General features: G+C 44.9%; 1 protein-coding gene across 1 annotated transcript in view; it reads right to left on the bottom strand.

The window, feature by feature from the left end:
- Window positions 1-13,157: 13,157 nt before the first annotated feature.
- Window positions 13,158-18,790, bottom strand: part of OPA1 (OPA1 mitochondrial dynamin like GTPase) — an 88,660-nt gene continuing 83,027 nt past the window's right edge. The window contains exons 29-30 of the mRNA XM_065410326.1: window positions 15,979-16,056; window positions 13,158-14,009 (exon numbers count right to left, since the gene is read on the bottom strand). Of these exons, the coding sequence (XP_065266398.1) occupies window positions 15,992-16,056 (65 nt within the window). The 3' untranslated portion in view covers window positions 13,158-14,009; window positions 15,979-15,991. The remainder of the gene's footprint in view (window positions 14,010-15,978; window positions 16,057-18,790) is intronic.

The raw sequence follows: 18,790 nt of genomic DNA, 5'->3' as shown, positions 1-18,790 counted from the left end.
TGCTATCCTGTCATCCTGGGAACCAGGCCTTTGTGCGCTGTTTGCCAAAGGGATGAGCCGTGAGGCCTCTAGGTCTCACCTGCTGATCCTCAAGAGTCATGAATATTCTCATAATCCCATCCCCCCCCCCTCAGCCCCAAAGCCCAGAAGCCCTTTCATCCCAAAGCTAGGTTTCATCCAGAGGTTGTTCTGCACACTAGTGTATGCCAGAGCATCCCCTCATCTCCACATGAAAGTAAGCGTCTGCCACCGGCCAGGCCTCAGTGTTTCTTCTCTACTGCTCATCTACTAATATTGTTTACTCTTCAGACTAGATTAGGCGCCCAAGTCAATTCTATTCTTGCCATGCAGAGGACAGCCAGCAAGTTGGGATCTCTGCAGCACCAGACACAAACTAAAACAGCTTTCCACTGGATACAAGTGCGGGGATGGACAGACAGACACCCCCCACCCCCAGTAAATCAGACACCAGGAGCTACATTCAGAAGTGATGTAAATGGCAGAGTCAATGATACTTTCATCGGTTTTTCAGGCCAGCTGGGACCATTCTGGTCTCCTGCGTAACAAGCCAGAGACCGTTACCCGGAGCTGGGGCAATTCACATACCAGTGGGGCAGGAGAGTGCTGGAGCAGGCACCCGGAGTGTGTAAGGAGGTGTAACAGAGCAGGGGGCAGGGAGAATATTTTACGTCACCCTCTCACCAGCTGCATTTCCATTCACTGGCAATGATTCGTTCCCAGATAGAATTCTAAATGTGGCCACCAGCGGCTTTTCGTGCGGTTGGAGCCTCCTGGGCGCTGATTGGGCGGGGAGGGGGGGCATTTTCCCCAAGCAAAGTGTGGTTTCAAACATACCCCTCCGCTGGACATGATGGGTAGTGGACAACCTGGTGGGCACGTAATAGTCCTAAACAGGAGGCGACTGGTCAAGAAAGGTTGTGCTTCTTATTGCAACAGCATCATACATGGGCTCCCCAGGTCACTAATGGCAGCAGAGCAAACACAGTGAACAGTTAAAAACCCCTGCCAGCTACCTGGTGGTGTCTAGGAGAGGAGCTGGTTCATAGAATCATAGAATATCAGGGTTGGAAGGGACCTCAGGAGGTCATCTAGTCCAACCCCCTGCTCAAAGCAGGTTCTGTACAAGAACCCAGCCTTTCACGAACAGCATCCTGAAGGCTAGGACTATCACAGGGTTTAAAAGAGAACTGGATAAATTCATGGAGGTTAAGTCCATTAATGGCTATTAGCCAGGACGGGTAAGGAATGGTGTCCCTAGCCTCTGTTTGTCAGAGGGTGGAGATGGATGGCAGGAGAGAGATCACTTGATCATTACCTGTTAGGTTCACGCCCTCTGGGGCACCTGGCATTGGCCACTGTCGGTAGACAGGATACTGGGCTGGATGGACCTTTGGTCTGACCCGGTACGGATATTTAGATAAGAGAAGATATTTAGTCTGCCCTAGAACTACAATAACTCTTTCACAAACAAGGACGTTTCAGATGTGGTGTGTTTGAGATTTACAAGCTCCAGTGAGCTAGTCTTCCCCCTCAGATACAGAATAGTACCACAAAGGATGTGAGGACTGAGGTCGGAGAAAGGAGACCTGCTCTGCACCTTTGCGGGGTGGAAATTTGTTCTAGGATTTCATGCTATTTGTCTCATGATGGTTGCACTTTAGGAGCGGACCCGCCCCAAAGAAATTTTTCCGTGTGTCGAGGATATTTCAAGACCTCACCGTCGTGGTGAAGCAGCACCCCTGTAAAAGCCGCCGAGGCAAGCCGGGACATCCACATGGCTGTTTTTAGTGCACTGTCTCCCCAGGCTGGGAGGCTCAGACATAACCTGGCACACTGAATCTTTAGGGTAAAACCCATCCTCTTAAAAACACAAGAGAGCCTCAGCTGGGTCAGTAACACCCTCTGAGAGCATTCAGACTGAAAAAGCTTTTACAATCAGATTTACTTTTCACTATTCATGCCTGTCTCTCATACGGACTCTGAAAATAGACAGGCCAATTTCCCGCTGGTTTACAGGCGGTTTCACTTTCTGGTTCTCCTGTGTTAACACACTGCTACAATGTTTGTGTTGCAAACATCCTGGAGGGAAGTTTGTGTCTCTAAAAAAATACCCTGGGCAGAGCTTCAGGAGGTGGAAATTGTCCCAGCTCCACGGCCTGCAGGGGGGTAATACAGCAGCTGAGGATCTGCTCCAAGGGCCAATTCATTCAGCCTGACAGTGCCCTCCTGCAAGGTAGGGGGGGGGGTGTGTGTCTGTCTGTCTCACAGTGGCTCAACTACTGTAGAGGTACTTCCGATTAACACCCCTGTGTGGGCCCCCCCTGCCTTGAGCAGGTAACACTTGGGTGTTGTTACCAGTCCGAGGCCTAGACCATGAGGTAAGATTGACCACAAAATAAATTTCATTGCCCTGATTGTACAGAGGGTAAATATACAAGACCTATGGCAAAACTAACCACATATGGCAGGATACTGCAGCTCAGCAGGTGTGGTGGCAGCTACCCCCCGCCCCCTGCAACAGGCCACCTTTCTCCGCCCCTCCTGTGGCATGAATCTCTCCTGCTCGGGGAGTGAGCGCCGCGTCCTGGAAACATTCTGAGCATAGGTCCCAACGCCCTGCTCAGGAGATGGGAAATCAACTCCTTTTCTTCTAAATATCCAGAACGGAAGGCAGCCGTCAGCCCCCAAATGGAGATGGCTCCGTTCATTCCTGCCTGAGACTCCTGTCTTCAGCTATAACAAGAATCTCAAACATCCCTCCCCAGGCAGTGGTTTATTAGCTCCTGCCTCCGCTTTACTGGAGGATGAACTCAATCGCTCCCGTGTTCTGAAGATAAACATTTGCAGGCAAGAGTGAATGAGGATGTAAACACACCCATGCACTGAAAAAAGTGTCCAGGTGTCTAACATGTGAAAGGACTCCTGGGAGCAGTTTTCCCCTTTAATCTGGCCGTTCTGAAAGGGCCGAGCATGTCCCAGCTCATACCCAGAATGCTTTCGGCTCGGGCGGCTTCAGACAAGGGCTGCATTAACTCCCCAACCTGCAGGAAAATGATTGGAAACAAAAGATTCTGAGATGTCCCTTTTCCTCCGACAAGCCTGGAAACAAATGGTACAGGAATGAGGTCAGAAAGGAATCGTCCGCCCACCATACTGCGGAATTCATTTACCTACCTCAGAGCCCATTGAGGCAAAGGGGTGGGACAGGGAACAAGGGATGCTATAAAGCAGAATGAAGCTTTGGGGTCGGCTGCTACATTACAAGATTTGACAGGCCTTTGCCAGCCTTCAGCTTCTTTGTGTCTTTCGCATAATAGAGAAACACAAACTGAGCAGCCCAAGATCTGGGGGTTGCACTATTAGACAGAAAAAACCCTTTGCAAATGCTAATAGTATTGTAGCATCCTGTCAGGCAGTCCCACACAAAAGGATGTTGATTTTCACATGAACCAGAACAGACCCATTGTAGAGAGCTGCAATGAATGTGCCATATCTAAACGCCAAGCGCTGCCGGCAATCACACTGGAGATTTGGCAAAACCCTGTTTTAAGAATTCTGAAATACCTGGAGTAGACTGTTCTTGTAGAACTTTCCTCGTATTTAGAAAGATTAATGAGGGAGAATGGCATTAAAATCAACTGTTTGTTATTGGTCTGGATGCAGGACTCACGGGGTGAAAGTCTATGGCCTGGCTATGCAGGAGGCCAGACTAAGTGTTCATAATAATCTCTCCCAGCCTTAAAATCTAGGAACGTCTTGGCTGGGACAGTTCCTGTCTGATGGAGGCAGCAGTAGGTGCATTAACGGTGGTTCAGGTTGGCTGGAAGTCAGATTCTCCACGGATTGTAGCCAAATCTTTGTCTGCTCTTCTGGAAACGCACCGGTTTTTAGACCTTGATAAACGAAGTATTGCAGCCGGTTGCTTCCTGAGAAAAGGAAAAGTGTGCCCGGGGAGGCAGCATAGCAGCTTGTTGGTTAGTTACAAATTAGGGCAGGGATTATTACGTTCCCTCTCACTGATCCCAAGACCCACAGACACTAGTTGGGTGAGGATGTGGGGCCAGCTGTAAACGGAACAGGTCTGATCATTCATGAAGCACATTCCTGCTGCTAAACTCCATTTTACACGTCACATTCACAAAAACAGAGGGATCCTCACAACTGAGATGCTTAGTGCTTAGTAACAAATTCTGTTACAGGAAAAGATTCCATAACAATCACCAAAAGGGCCTGACTCAAAGCCCAATGAGGTCCGCAATTCTGAACTGACTTCAAAGGGCTTTGAATGAAGCCCAGAGGCCTGGCATTCCAGAAGTGTTTCCATTTCTCAACACGAGACCAATGAAAACTTATTAGTGAGCTTTATTATACACTTGAACATGTGAGGAATATCCTTATAAGATTTATGCGTCCCAAACTCTGCATATCTCACCCTCTAGAAATATATTACATGAACTTTATGTATTTTTCAGCCATAGCTGTGTTCACCTAAACTATCAGATGAATTGCAACTAGTAATAGCTAATAAAAATGCCCAGGTGATCAAATATGTTACAGTGCCCCTCTTGCTGGCTAAAAGATCGACTTGTTTCTTTTTTTTTCAAATCTGACTACACTCTAGCTCTGAATGCTTTGCTTTCAGCACATTTCTAGGTCTTTCATCTGTCCTGTATCTGAACCTCCAGAAGAAAGAAGTCCGTGTACTTGAAAAATAAACATTTCTGATATGCTTTTGTTACTTTTTCATTGAAGAAATTCCAGAGGAAGTTGGGTATATTTGCTCACCACTACATGAATGGGAAACGCCAATGTCAGGTAGTATGTTCACACGATAGCAAATGCTGTGCATTGGAAGGGATCACCCCTACTGTAGACAGTTGAGGAGTCAAGAATGAAAATCTATAATCTCTCAAAAAGCTGCACTACTGCTATGGCTTAATCTTTACTGCTTGACGTATGCAGAAATTACAGTTACATTACACAGTCTCGGAAAGGTGTCATGTTTAATGTAAAAACATTACATGCTTTTACAAGTCTAGTGCAATCATAAATATCAAGTGCTGGGGACATAAAAGGTCACAGTTTAAGGTCTTTTCCCATCTATCTGCTAAAGTCTTTGCCATACTGGTTTTACTAGTCACAAAATATACTGTGTTGGCTAGCTTGACTTTTTAAAGTACATAATGAGTTTTTGGATAATTTGCTCTTTCCCTTGTACAAATCATACTGGTAATTAAAGTAATTTTATTTTAATATAGTTTCAAGATAAATGTAGGCAGCAAATCTCTCTCATTATGCTGGTTTTAGATAATTAAAAGGAAAAATCCATTAAGCATTTTCTTTGCACTCAGAGATCTTCATAAATGTCTAACTTCTGGTATTTTACCAACTGTAATCTGTCTCGTCTGCTTATGCGGCTGAATGGCTAAGCTTTAATTACTGAAGAGTTAAGCACAACCTCCTCCTAAATACCAACTCCTTCCCCAGGCAAAAACCACTAACAAAATATCAACATAAAATCAGCTCTGGTGAACTGGTAGGCTGGTTTCTGATTGGCTAAGACTCAAAATACACTGGCACAACCAACCAGATAGCATCTTTTCAGTGAATTCAGATCTAGGTCATTCTCTCATCCATTTAAAATTGCATATTAATGTAATAACTGGCACAATTCTGCCCCTTTCAAATTTCTACGGTCGTGCAGTGTGAATTCCTTTGAACGACATTAATTTCCTGAAAAAAGACAAAATGCCGCCTTCCTTAAGGCAAGAGGAATTTTGAAGGGGCAGGATCACGTAAAACCAACTGGTGAACGTGCACAGATCAGGAAGTAAATGCTTCACACCTCTTTTGCTTTCTGAATGTTTCAGTATTTCATCTGGTCATTTAATTTTACAATGAGATTGTTAGCAAGGTACAATCTGTTTAACATAATTGACATGCCCTCTCAATTATCAGAGGGAGCGGTTAATCTGTATTGTATACCCAAGGCCCTTCATTTGCAGTTTTTATTTTGTTTAAAATTTACCAGGAATTTATGAGTGTTCATTACAAAAAAATAAAAAGTGGATGAAAATCAGTGCCAAAAATTAACTTCACAGTTTTCTAGGTAAATATTAAGGTTAATATTTTGGGACGGGAGGACAAAAAAAGCAACAAATGGAGAAAAGTCAGAGTATTGAAAATAAAAGCAGTTTAAAGCTGTGGTACATTAAGAGTCTGTGCCCATAACGCACACGTGTGTCTCTTCCACTACACTGCCTGACTTTAACAGACAGCCTCACATTTACATTTAGACTAACTCATTACCATAAGCACATCTACCTAATGCAAGGGACTGGATTTTTCCAACATAATCAGTATTTTCATGTACTTGAGTGCGCCCAAAATTTGGGTGAAAAAAAATAATCAGTAAAAACAAAATAGTTTTTATAAAACCCAGGAATTTTTCAGTAAAAATCAGCACAAACTGACAATGAAGGGCCTTATATATACACACCATATTGTGTTAAACTACTTCAGTGAGGACAGGTAAAAAATGGGGATCTACCTTTTTGTAACTGTTCAAGATTTGTTGCTCATATGTTCATTGCATTCTAGGTGTGCGCACACCCACATGTACAGTCGGAGATTTTTGCCTTAGCGGTATCAGTAGGGTCGGCTGTGGTGCCCCCTTGAGTGACGCGCTCATGGGTCCGTATATCAGGTGCCGCCAGCCCTACCCCCCCTCAGTTCTTTCTTGCTGACTACTCCGACAGAGGGGCAGGAGGGCGGGTAATGGAATGGACTGAGCAACACATCTCAAAGAACAGTTATGAAAAGGTAGGTAACTGTTTTTTTTATTCTTCGAGTGCTTGCTCATGTTGATTCCATTCTCGGTGACTCACAAGCAGTGTCAATGGAGGTGGGCTCGGAGTTCACGGTCTGGCAGCGTGCAGCACTGCTCTGCAGAAGCCAGCATCGTCCCGGGCCTGCTGGGTAAGTGCATAATGGGACGTAAACCTGTGGGCAACCAGGTAGCAGCTCTACAGATCTCTTGGCTCGGCAGCTGAGCCTGGAAGGCTGCTGATGACACTTGCTCTCTAGTTGACTGCACCGTGACTATTGGTGGTGGAAGCACTTTCGCCAGCTCATAGCAGTAGTGGATGCAGGTTGTGATCCAGGACGAAATCCTTTGAGCAGACACTGGGCGACCTTTCATTCTGTCTGCCACCGCAACGAACAACTACACTGACTTGCGAAACACCTTTGTCCTTTCGATGTAGAAGACCAGCGCCCTCCTGATATCCAGGGCGTGCAACCTGTGTTCCTCTTCCGATTTATGAAGCTTCGGGAAGAAGACAGGTAAGTATATGTCCTGGCCAGTATGAAACTGGGAAAATATCTTGGGCAGGAACACCGGGTGCGGCCGCAGCTGGACCTTATCCTTGTAGAACACCGTATAGGGCAGTTCAGAGGCCCCGACCATGGGAGCAGGAAAGCCTCCGACAGGGAGTTCGTCCACCCCCTGGAGCGAACAGAACACATGGCATTTCCTGTTTACGGGACGTCAACAAGTCCACCTGGGGAGTCCCCCTCTTCCAGGGGATCATACTGACCACCTCCAGATGGAGCGATGACTCATGGCGAGACGAGAAGGTCCTGCTGAGGCAGATGTGCGGCTACCAGATGAATGGCATGCCGCACACAAAAGTCCCAAAGGTGGAGAGCTTCTTGGCAAAGGGCCAAAGACCTGGCTCCGCCCTGCCTGTTGATGTAATACATCACGGCAGTATTGTCTGTAAGGACCTGCACCACCTTGCCCCTCAGGTGGGGTAAGAAAGCCTGGCAGGCCAGGCGAACTGCTCTGAGCTCCCTGACGTTGATATGGAGGGCCAGATCATCTCACAGCCAGCGGCCTTGTGTGCTGAGCCCGCCCAGGTCCGAAGCATCACAGATCAGGGTCAGTGACGGGGCCAGGGCCGCAAAGGGAACTCCCTGCAATACTGACCTAGGGTTCATCCACCAATGCAGAGACAATAGGATGTGATCTGACACCCTGACTACCTGGTCTAGGTTGTGCCTGTTGAGGACGTAAACCGACTCCAGCCACATTTGCAGAGGCCGGAGATGAAACCAGGCATGGCTGACCACATACGTACATGTGGCCCAACACCTGCAGGCAGGTGTGAGCCGTGGTGATCGGGCAGTTCTTCACATGGGAAATCAGGTCTGACATGCTCTGAAAACATGCCTTCGGAAGGAAGGCTCTGACTTGCGTGGAGTTGAGAACCGCCCCAATGAACTCTATTTGTCAGACTGGCTTTAAGGTGGATTTTTTCTCGTTTACCAGCAGGTCCAGGTCGCGGCAGATGGAATGCACCAGACAGAGGCTTCTCTGCATTTTTTCCTGAGACCTGCCCTTGATGAGCCAATTATTGAGATACAGGAAGACCCGGGCCCCTTGACATCTCAGCTACGCGGCCACTGGCGCCATGCATTTTGTGAAGACCCTTGGGGCCAATGAGAGGCCAAAGGGGAGTGCCGTGAATTGGAAATGGCGTCCGCCCACTATGAAATGGAGGAAACATCTGTGACCTTGGAATATGGAAATAAGCGTCCTTCAAGTCAAGGGCGGCGTACCAGTCTCCCGGATTCAGGGAGGGGCTGATGGAGGCCAGGGAGACCATGCGAAACTTCAACTTCTTGAGAGACTTGTTGAGGTGTTGCAGGTCCAGAATGGGTCTGAGGCCCCCTTTTGCTTTCAGGATTAGAAAATAACGGAAGTAGAACCCCTTTCCTGTCATGTCCTGAAGGCCCTCCTCCACTGCCCCCAGGTGCAGCAGGTTCTCGACCTCTTGAACGAGGAGTTGCTTGTGAGAAGAGTCCCTGAAGAAGGATGGGGAAGAGGGGAGGTGGGAGGGAGATGCAGCTGAAAACTGCAGGGTGTAGTCCAGCACCCAGCAGTCCGAGGTGACCCACGACCAGGCCGAATGGTAGGGCCGAAGAAAGAACGGGGTGGATCCTGGGAGTTGACTGGGGTGTTGCTCTTGAGTGCACCCTCAAAATGAGCACTTCTGGCCTCCGGGATGCTTTGCCGGGCTGCACAGGTGAGCGGGAGGAGGAAGGGCGGCGGCAGTTGAAACTTATGTCCCTATCCCTTCTCCTTGCAGACCCCAGACAAGGCTGCCAAGGCCTTGGCGGCGAGGGCAGCCAGAATGGCTTCCATGCAGACTGCAGAGTATGCATGCCCAGCGAGCGAAGGGTGGCCCGAATGTCCTTTAGCCCCTGCAGCCTCGCATCAGTCTGCTCCAAAAAAAGACCGCTTCCATCGAATGGAAGGTCTTGGAACGAGGTCTGCATCTCTTGAGAGGCTGGCGGTCTAAAGCCAGGAGCTGCGCCTCATAACCACTGCCAATGCGACAACCCTAGCTGCCGAGTCAGCCAAGTCCCATGCCATTTGGAGGGAGCACCTAGCGGCTGTGGTACCCTCCTCCACCAGGTGCCAAATCCTGTGGGAGGGACTCCTTGAACGTATGGAAGGAGTCCCACAAGTTAAAATCGTATCTGTCTGATGGTTTGCCACCCGGAATTGCAGGCTGGCAGTTGAATACATTTTCCTCCCAAACAAGTCAAGTCTTTTGGCCTCTTTGTTTTTAGGAGTTGAGCTGGTGCGCCCCAGCTTGTCTTTTTCATTGGTCGCAGAGACAACCAGCGAGCCCAGGGAAGGGTCAGTATAAAGATACTCGCGCCCTTTGGCCGGGACTAAGTACTTCTTTTCGGCCCTTTTGAAGGTGGGAGGGATGGACGACAGGGTATGCCAGAGGGCCTAGACAATTTTGAGGACTTCGTCATGCACTGGTAGTGCGATACGAGCGGGGTAGAGGCTGAGAGGACGTTGAACACGGTGTCCGCCTGCTCGGCCATCTCCTCCACCTCTAGGCCCACGTTCTTGGCCACCTGTCAAAGCAGGGCCTGGTGTTCTTTAAAATCGTCTGGCGGGCTAGCCCTCGAGGGTCCTGCGACCACCTCGTCCGGGGCATTGTCAACTGTGGGGGAGGGAGGTTTAGGGGTGGGTGCAGTATCCTCTGCCTCGACCTCTGAGCATGCCTCATGCACCAAGCCAGGTGCCGCCAAATGTTGCTCCAAGGCGGTGGCAGATGAGCGGTGTGCGAAGGGGGCATCGTCATGACCAGCACGCCCCACGCACTCCAATAAGGCCACTGCACTAGCCACTGGCCATGCTGCTGAGGCAGCACCGATGTTGACGTGGCCTCGGGTGCCCAATCGCGACAATGGGGTCTGGGCGAGGGGTTGAACTGCCCTTCCAAACAATCCCCTTCCAGTGACCACGGTGGGGCCGTCGAAACCGGAGTCTGCCTGCTGACCGTTGTGGTAAGAAGGAACTGAGAGGGCGTAGGGCTGGCGGTGCCTGATATACCAACACATGAGCGTGGCACTCAAGGGGGTGTCACTGCTGACCCTCCGGATACCGCTAAGGCAAAAAACTCCAACAACCACGCGCACGTGGGCGCATGCACACTTAGAATGGAATCAACATGAGCAAGCACTCGAAGAATTTTTAGTTAGTAGAAGCCGGACATTAAATCAAAATAGTAAAAGATGTATGGTACCGGTACTTCTGTGTCTATTTAGGCTTTGCAAAACAGGTAAGCAACATCTTTAATATCAGTTTTACTTGTTGGTTGTTTTGTTTTTTTATTGCTTTTGTAACATTTTCCTGAATCTGTAAGGCATGGTTTAGCACTCCAGAATGCACCTGTTGATAAGTTGACTTCTATTTCATCATAATTCCCAATTCCACTGTCTTACTAAACATCTGTGTGGCATAAGAGAACCTAACAAACATTAAAGCCTGGTACCCAGTGTAAAAGCCTGTGAGAATTTCACTTACACTGAGAAAGAGATCGATGCACTACCAAAACAGGAGACAGTTGATAAGCTTCTCAAGCAGGGACCGTGTCTTGTTTATCTGTAAAGCACTACGCCTATAGATAGTGCTATATTAACACTAACGGAGAAATACTGTCGTTTATATATAAGGCCCATTGGATTTTGTTTTTATTTTATTTACAATTTCCTGGGAATTTATCAGTCTGCATAAAAAAGTAAAAAACAGGTGAAAATCAGTAAAAAAGCAAAAAGGAGGGGCCAGAGGGCGAGAGAGGTGAGGGGATCCTTCCACTTCCTGTGGGCCTGGCTCTGCAGCTGTCAAGCATTCTTGGCTGCCAGGACCCAACTCCCTGCCACTGTGCATGGAGCCATGCTGAAAGTCAGGAGGGGGCTCTGTCCGGCAGGTAGAGCAGATGGGGTGGTCACCTGGCTCCCTGCCCATCTCTGGGGGAGCAAGATAGGCAGGGAGCCCCTCTCAGCTCCCGGGACCCAGCTCCCGGTCGGTCTCACTCTCCCTCTGCACAGCAGCAGCCACCAAACAGCCTTCACCCTCCTCTCCGCAGATGTGCCGTGGGGACTCTGTGAGGGGGCAGAATGTGAGTTAAAACTGGTCAAACCCAAATCCTGGCTTTTTCAAAACCCGGGAATTTTTCAGGAAAATCTGATAAAAAACAGAACCAAAGGGTGTTATTTATACATTAAAAAAGTAGCCATATTCAGCAGTTGCATAATGCTCCATGCTCCTAGATCTCAAAGCACATTACAAAGGTGGGGTACCTTGATCATCATTTTGCAGATGCGGAAACAGAGCCACAAGGAGGTTGAGTAACTTTTAAACTGTGCATGCGACATGAACATTTAGTGTTCAAAGCCTGAATTTTATTATTTTCCCTTCAATTACATCTGCATTCAATAAATACCCAGCTCTCGAGGAACACACCATGCCAAGTCTCAGATCAGCAATAGAGAAATTATAATCAAAGAGTGTAGATATCATGCAGAAAAAAAGGTGCATACGGGACCACTGGATGTGACATTTTGCAACATGTACACTACACAGAGATTTCAAACAGTGATCTTGTCAAGTAAACGCAAAAGGGTTTTTTGTACAGAGAGGGATTTCATACAAGTACAGACTCATTCATGTGATATACAATGTATGGAATCTGCTTTCCTTCACCGTTGTGGAAACAACTTAAACTTCTGAAGTTACCCACAGTCTGTGTCAAAAGATCATATAAACCAATTTACCTTTTTTTTTTTTTAAATGCACTTGTTTTCCTGTAATCAAGTGGTTTTAAGAAAAAAGAAGCCCCAATGCTCAATCTGTTAGATTATCTTGCCACGTTTAATTTTAAGCACCACTGTATGAAAAACTACACTTTAGTTTTTTTACACAATGGTGATAAAAGTTTTATTTTTGATTATCAAATGTTAGGGGTTTCCTGTTCCACTTCTAGCATTGCTCTCTGTGTCAGAATCAAAATGATAAATGTTCTTACATACTGATTCCTTCCTATTCTCAATTACCAGTAATTCAAATCATTTGCCTCTTTCAGAGGGAAGAATACAAGCCTATGTCAATTTCCTAACCTACGTTTTGGGATAATTGCACAATGAACTGTTTTGAACCTGTCTAACATCCTCTTCCAGGGCAGTATTCAAGTATTCAGCACTGTTTGTCAATTGTAGCTGGATTACTACACTTGTATTAAGAGTTTCAGGAGAAAAATAAAAAGGGGCTTTAAAAAAGTCACTGGACATCTGTGAAATTGTATTTAGATCATTTTCTTAACTCTATCTCATTGACAATTTTAACAGCAATAGTAGCTAAGTCGAGATATGTAAAAAAAGATGATGTTCATTTATTTGGGGCTTATATTATACAAAATGTATAACTGGCAGATGAGACAACAGAAGAAACAAGTAAAATCAAGTGAGCAAAATTCTATGTGATACCTCAAAGAATTGGTGAATACTGATTTAATCCACCAAGCTCTTGTATGTCACTTGCAGACTGCGTTGGGGGCAATCAGAGACTGAAGGAAATGAACACCACTGAACAGTTATACCAGTCTAAACAACACAAAGCAAGGGATCTTGTGCATTACACTACTTTAAAGCAATTTTGGCCTTAAAGTCCCCAGTAAAAAGAAAATATATTAAAAAAAATCTGTTTTTGATCTTTTTTTCTGAAATGTTTATTTGAGAGGGTCAAACAAAGTGAGTTACACTGTTAAATTATTTTTCTGTATTACCCACACACATAATTAGCTTACTTTCCAACAGGACATGGGGAAAGTTAACAGGAAACCCAGTTAGTGTCCAGGCAACCCCCAAAATGAAATGTGATTGGCTATGATTCAGAGTAACATCATCTACTAGGAAAGCAGCCATAAAATGAGCAGCCGTTGACATTATTTCCTGAGCCAAACTTTTTAAGGAGTCAATGAATGACAGCCTATACTTTTCAAATGGCAGAATTCCTTCGATGATAATAGCTCAAGTGCTTAAGCAAAGTCTCTCTCTCTCTCTCTCTCTCTCTCTCAGATCTCCCTTCTCACCACAATGTATTTAGAGGTGTACCCTAGTGCTTGAGGATGCATCAACATACCGTATACAGATACAACCAATATTAGTTAGAAGGGCATTAATTCATGTATGTACAAATGGTAAATCTTTATTTCAAACTCCCAGGATTATTTGCAGGCAAGAAAGTGACACTGGATAAAACCACTTTATGAATCTGCTCCAGTCCTGCCATACTAGACCACAGCCAAGAAATAAAAGCCTCTCCTTCCTCTCAGGAACAGAACTTAATTGGACAACTTTGGCATTCCCTCATCCTGTCATTTCAACACAACCAAAACTGGATTCTGCTGTCATGTTTGTCTTGCTTCAAAAATTCAAATGGGAGGTTTTGTTCAATACTTCTCAATCCCATGTGAGAAATTACTTCCCCCACCCCTTTGACATCACAGGATGCTTCAAAAAGGTACGATAGGAAGAAGAATGGGACAGAAAAGACATTTCATTCAGTCTTCTTTGTGCAATGCATTTTGGGAAAGGCCTGCGTTCTCACGGTAACAGTTCAGCTGAAATATAAAAAGGCAATGAATGTAATTAACAACAGGTGCAATCATATACAGCTCAGTCATGATGCCTTATATACTCTGAGAATTAACACAAGAATTAGGTGATGGACTTGAATGAAATCTGAAAAAGACACTCAGATCTGAGTGCTGACAATAATAATTTTCACATGCACTATCTAGCACTTTTCATACAAGGATCTCAAAATACTTTACAAAAAACAGAGGTATCGTCACATTTTGATTACAATGGGCTATAACTGATCTCACATTTTAATGTTGATACAAATTGTGCACTCAAAGTGTATCTTAGAGCTGTTTCTGTATGAGACCTGAATAACTAACCTAGAGAATGGAGTTGTAGCTGTGTCGGTCCCAGGATATGAGAAAGACCAGGTGGGGGAGGTAATATCTTTCATTAGACCAACTTCTGTTCATGAAAGAGACAAGCTTTCGAGCCACCCAGAGCTCTTCTTCAGGTCTGGGAAAGGAACTCTCAGTGTCACAGCAAAAACTCTCTGACTCCAACTACTATAAAGAACTCAAAGATGACCCCACACCACAGTTTACCCAGGAACTTAAGGATATCATCAAATCCTTCCTCAAACACCTCCAAGACAAACTCCACAAACTCATTCCCCACATACCTTCTACATACAAGGGAATCCAGGCAGACCCATCATATCTGGCCACGGCACTCTTACTGAAGGAATATTGGGACTCATACAAACCAACCTCAAACCACTCACCACACAAAGGGCCAGCTTCCTTCAGGGTACAACCGACTTCCTTCACAAACGCCTTCAGCAAGCAAGGACATACCACAAGAGAAGTAGATCGTATCATGGAATGGGCCACCCAAATACCCCAAGAGAACCTGCTTCAACACAGAAATAAAACCTCCTCCAACCTCACACTCCTAGTTGTCCCCTACCACCCCATACTGGAACCCATACAAGGTACCAACAACTACAACCCATACTCGATTTTCTTGAACCTCTACTTCTGGCCTTCAAACAACCCCCCAACCTCTCCATGCTCATCATCAGAAGCAAGCTTCCCACAGACCAGGACACACCAACTCAAAGTGGCATCAGACCCTGCCAGAATAACAGATACAGGACCTGTAGTCATATCTCTACTGCTACAATGATCAACACCCCCCCACAACACAACTTTCGAGATCCATAGATCCTGCACATGCCTATCAACACGTGGTGTACCTCATCCAGTGCACTAAATGTCCCAATAACAAGGATGTGGGTGAAACCAGACAGACAATCACTATGCCCTTGAATGAACTCAAACAGGAAAATGATAAGACAAAAACACCCTATCACCCACAGGTGAACACTTTTCACAAAGTGATCACTCTATATCTGACCTCTCAGACCTCATCCTCAAAGGAAACCTGCATAACACTTTGAAACAATGAGCCCGGAAGCTTAAATTAATTACTCTGCAAGATGCCAAAAATCATGGACTGAACAGAGATACTGGATTTATGGCTTATTACAACAATCTGTAATCCACTAACCCTCTCTTTTTGTCCTATGACTACAGAGGTGTTTACAGGCCACTCTACCTTGAATGGTCCATTACAATATGTGTTAACTCCTTATGCTAAACAATCTTTTCCACCTTGCATTTTGCTGTGACATTCTGAGTATGTTTCCCAGACCTGAAGAAGAGCTCTGTGTGGCTCGAAAGCTTGTCTCTCTCACCAACAGAAGTTGGTTCAATAAAAGATATATTACCTCACCCACCTTGTCTCTCTAACCTAAAAGCACTTACACTACACTTCACATTCTTTTGCCGTTATAAAGACTAGAATCATGGCACTGAAAATTGGAAACAAAAAGGAAAGAAGCAAGGGAAAGCTGTAAAATGAAATGGATTTTCAGGAAACAATTCCTTCAGTATTGTGTGTGATGGGTTGTTTTGTGTGTATAGGACAGTAAGAACATTGTACCTGCTTGATCAATCTACTTCTCCTGATGGAGGGCTTCAATGAAGGCTTCAAGTTTTTCCTGGATTTCACGAACTTTTTCTAGAAAGATTAAAAAGATTGCCATTCAAATTTCTAGTTATTTTATTCAGAATAGATACAAAAAAACAACTATAAAGCAAAGCAAAATCCAATTTTGTAAGCAATCATTATCCTAAATGTTTGATGCACTGAATGCCTTTGTGAACAGTTTCTGCATCAGACAAAAATTAATAGACTATCTCTTAAGGCTGTTTTTTTCTTTAAAGAACTTTTCCAAGTATATACCTTTTTACCATAAATGCTAATTTAATAATTCCAAAATGCAGCAAAGCAATCTGATACTGAAATAGCTATGTTTTGAAAAGCTCAGATTTCCACTGGTTCACACACATCAAGTCAACTGTGCACCCATCGTTATACAGTGGGAGTTATTATCCATTAAGTAAAGTGCACTAATCCCTCTCTCTTTTAGCCCAATATCATTATTCTCCACATTAGTAGCACAACCACCATTTATCATTCAAGAAACAGTTAAAAACTAGTGCCTAACAGGTAGAATTGCAAGCAATCAGACCTCAACGTGCAACACACCTGGTACAAAAGACACAGTGCTTGGAGCGAAGAATCCTATCTGAGTTGAATATTCAATTATATATCTAGTCTTGGTCCCTTGCATTTCAGCACTGACCAAAAGGATGCAGTCAGAATTATATTCCGCAAAACCTCTAAATTTGGAATCATTTTCCCCATCAGCAAAACCACTAACAGGACAAACCTACGTTCAGTTACTGAAAACAAAATGTCAGTAGGAAATTTAAAAAAAACAAACAAACCCTTAATTTTTTTACCATCACTGTGTCCCTCTCTCCCCCTCAAGATCTTGTACAACACCCTTCACTGTAGTGTCTACATGTTATATGTAAACTGCAGTGACTTACAGAACAGACTTTAAAACCTAATGGGATTGAAAAGCCTGCATGCGTTTCTGCCCCTGCTTGAAGCTGCTTCTTGTAAACCAGTGGTTCTCAAACTTTTGTACTGGTGACCCCTTTCACACAACTAGCCTCTGAGTGCGACCCCCCTTATACATTAAAAGACACTTTTTAAATATATATATTTAACACTATTATAAATGCTGGAGGCAAAGCGGGGTTTGGGGGTAGAGGCTGAGGGGTCACGACCCCCAGTTTGAGAACCCTGTTGTAAACCTACGTAGAGCCAGTTACTCCTTTTTAAGTGCGTGAAGGAAAGGGAAGAAGTGGATTATCACACTTAGAATAATCCGGAAATCAAGCGTTCAGCCTAATAAAAGATACAATGTGTGTGCAAACGTTCAAATCTAGTTTTAGCAAAATAAGAATATCATCTGGGACAAAGCCCCAGATTCCCTTTGTGAGGTTATAAGGGACGCTTCTGGTTATCTTCCATTAGTAGTTTTCTTCATTTTCATGGCTACTTATTACATTTAAAAAAACGAAGTACACCGTAGCCATGATTGAATGGGATACATGCGCAGCTGGGGCAAGCACCAAGTGTGATCACCCAAGGGAGTGTTCGTAGGAGGTAGCTAGGAGAAATAATCGTTTCATCTAACAATGAAATGACACAATCCTCATACTTTACACTAAAGTGTGTTTTGGAAACAAGAATAAATTCATCTTTTTAGGATAAAAAGGACATTTCAGCGGACCAGATTTTTAAGAGTGATATAAAATATACTATCAGAGGGGTAGCCGTGTTAGTCTGAATCTGTAAAAAGCAACAGAGGGTCCTGTGGCACCTTTAAGACTAACAGAAGTATTGGGAGCATAAGCTTTCGTGGGTAAGAACCTCACTTCTTCAGATGCAAGACTTGCATCTGAAGAAGTGAGGTTCTTACCCACGAAAGCTTATGCTCCCAATACTTCTGTTAGTCTTAAAGGTGCCACAGGACCCTCTGTTGCTTTTCATAAAATATACTCTAATAATAAAGAAAAATTCTGCAACCGAAACAAAGCTGTTAACGTTATTTGGCTAGCTTTTGAAATAGATACAGTAAAATAAGGCAGTCAACTTTATTTCAGGGTTTCTTGGTTATTTTGTTAACAGCCTGGCAGAAATGGGAATTTGACTCTACTGTCCACATGCCAGGTATGGGCAGGCAGCTCTCGCATCGGTCTCTCCATGACCTCAACCTCAAGTTGGCTGGACCACCCTCTTGAAGGCCAGACATAGTTTAGTCTCCTGACCAACTTTGTCATGGGGCATTCTAATGAGCAAAGAAAGGATCTGTACACCAGAGCGAACTTAGTGATAGTGAGTGCTGACCTGTGTTCCTGGCTACCCTACACTGGGCTAAAAATACCAGAAGCATTTCATTAAAGACGTCAGGCTATCTTAGTCTATACTCGCCCTATACCATGTTCATCTCTGTGGTGTCTGAATGTTTTCCAAAGCTAAAAATTAAATAATGAGATGTATGCTTTTCAAGTGCAGCTTCCTCTCCAATCCCCCCCGCCCCCGGCCTGGGAAATGACACGCATGTTTGTTTTGTTAATCTGCGTGCATTCATATGCATTCCTCAGAAGTAGTGCTATTCAGGGCAGCCAAAGTCTTGGAGTTTGAGACAGTCTTTTAGCTATTCTGGGTCCGGATAATTTCTAGTCTTGCAGATACGGACAGAGGGTAAATTCCTGGTCCCATTAAAGTCAATAGCACAGGTCCCATTGACTCCAGTAGGATCAGGATTTCACCCCAAAGACTTAAAATATAACGGAGATGAGACCTCAGTAAAGCCATGTTGCTAAAGACAACA

This window comes from Emys orbicularis, chromosome 9, assembly GCF_028017835.1.
Source record: "Emys orbicularis isolate rEmyOrb1 chromosome 9, rEmyOrb1.hap1, whole genome shotgun sequence".
Lineage (NCBI taxonomy): Eukaryota > Metazoa > Chordata > Testudines > Emydidae > Emys > Emys orbicularis.
Note: the sequence above shows the minus strand (reverse complement) of the source record. Positions and strands in the feature narration are given on the sequence as shown.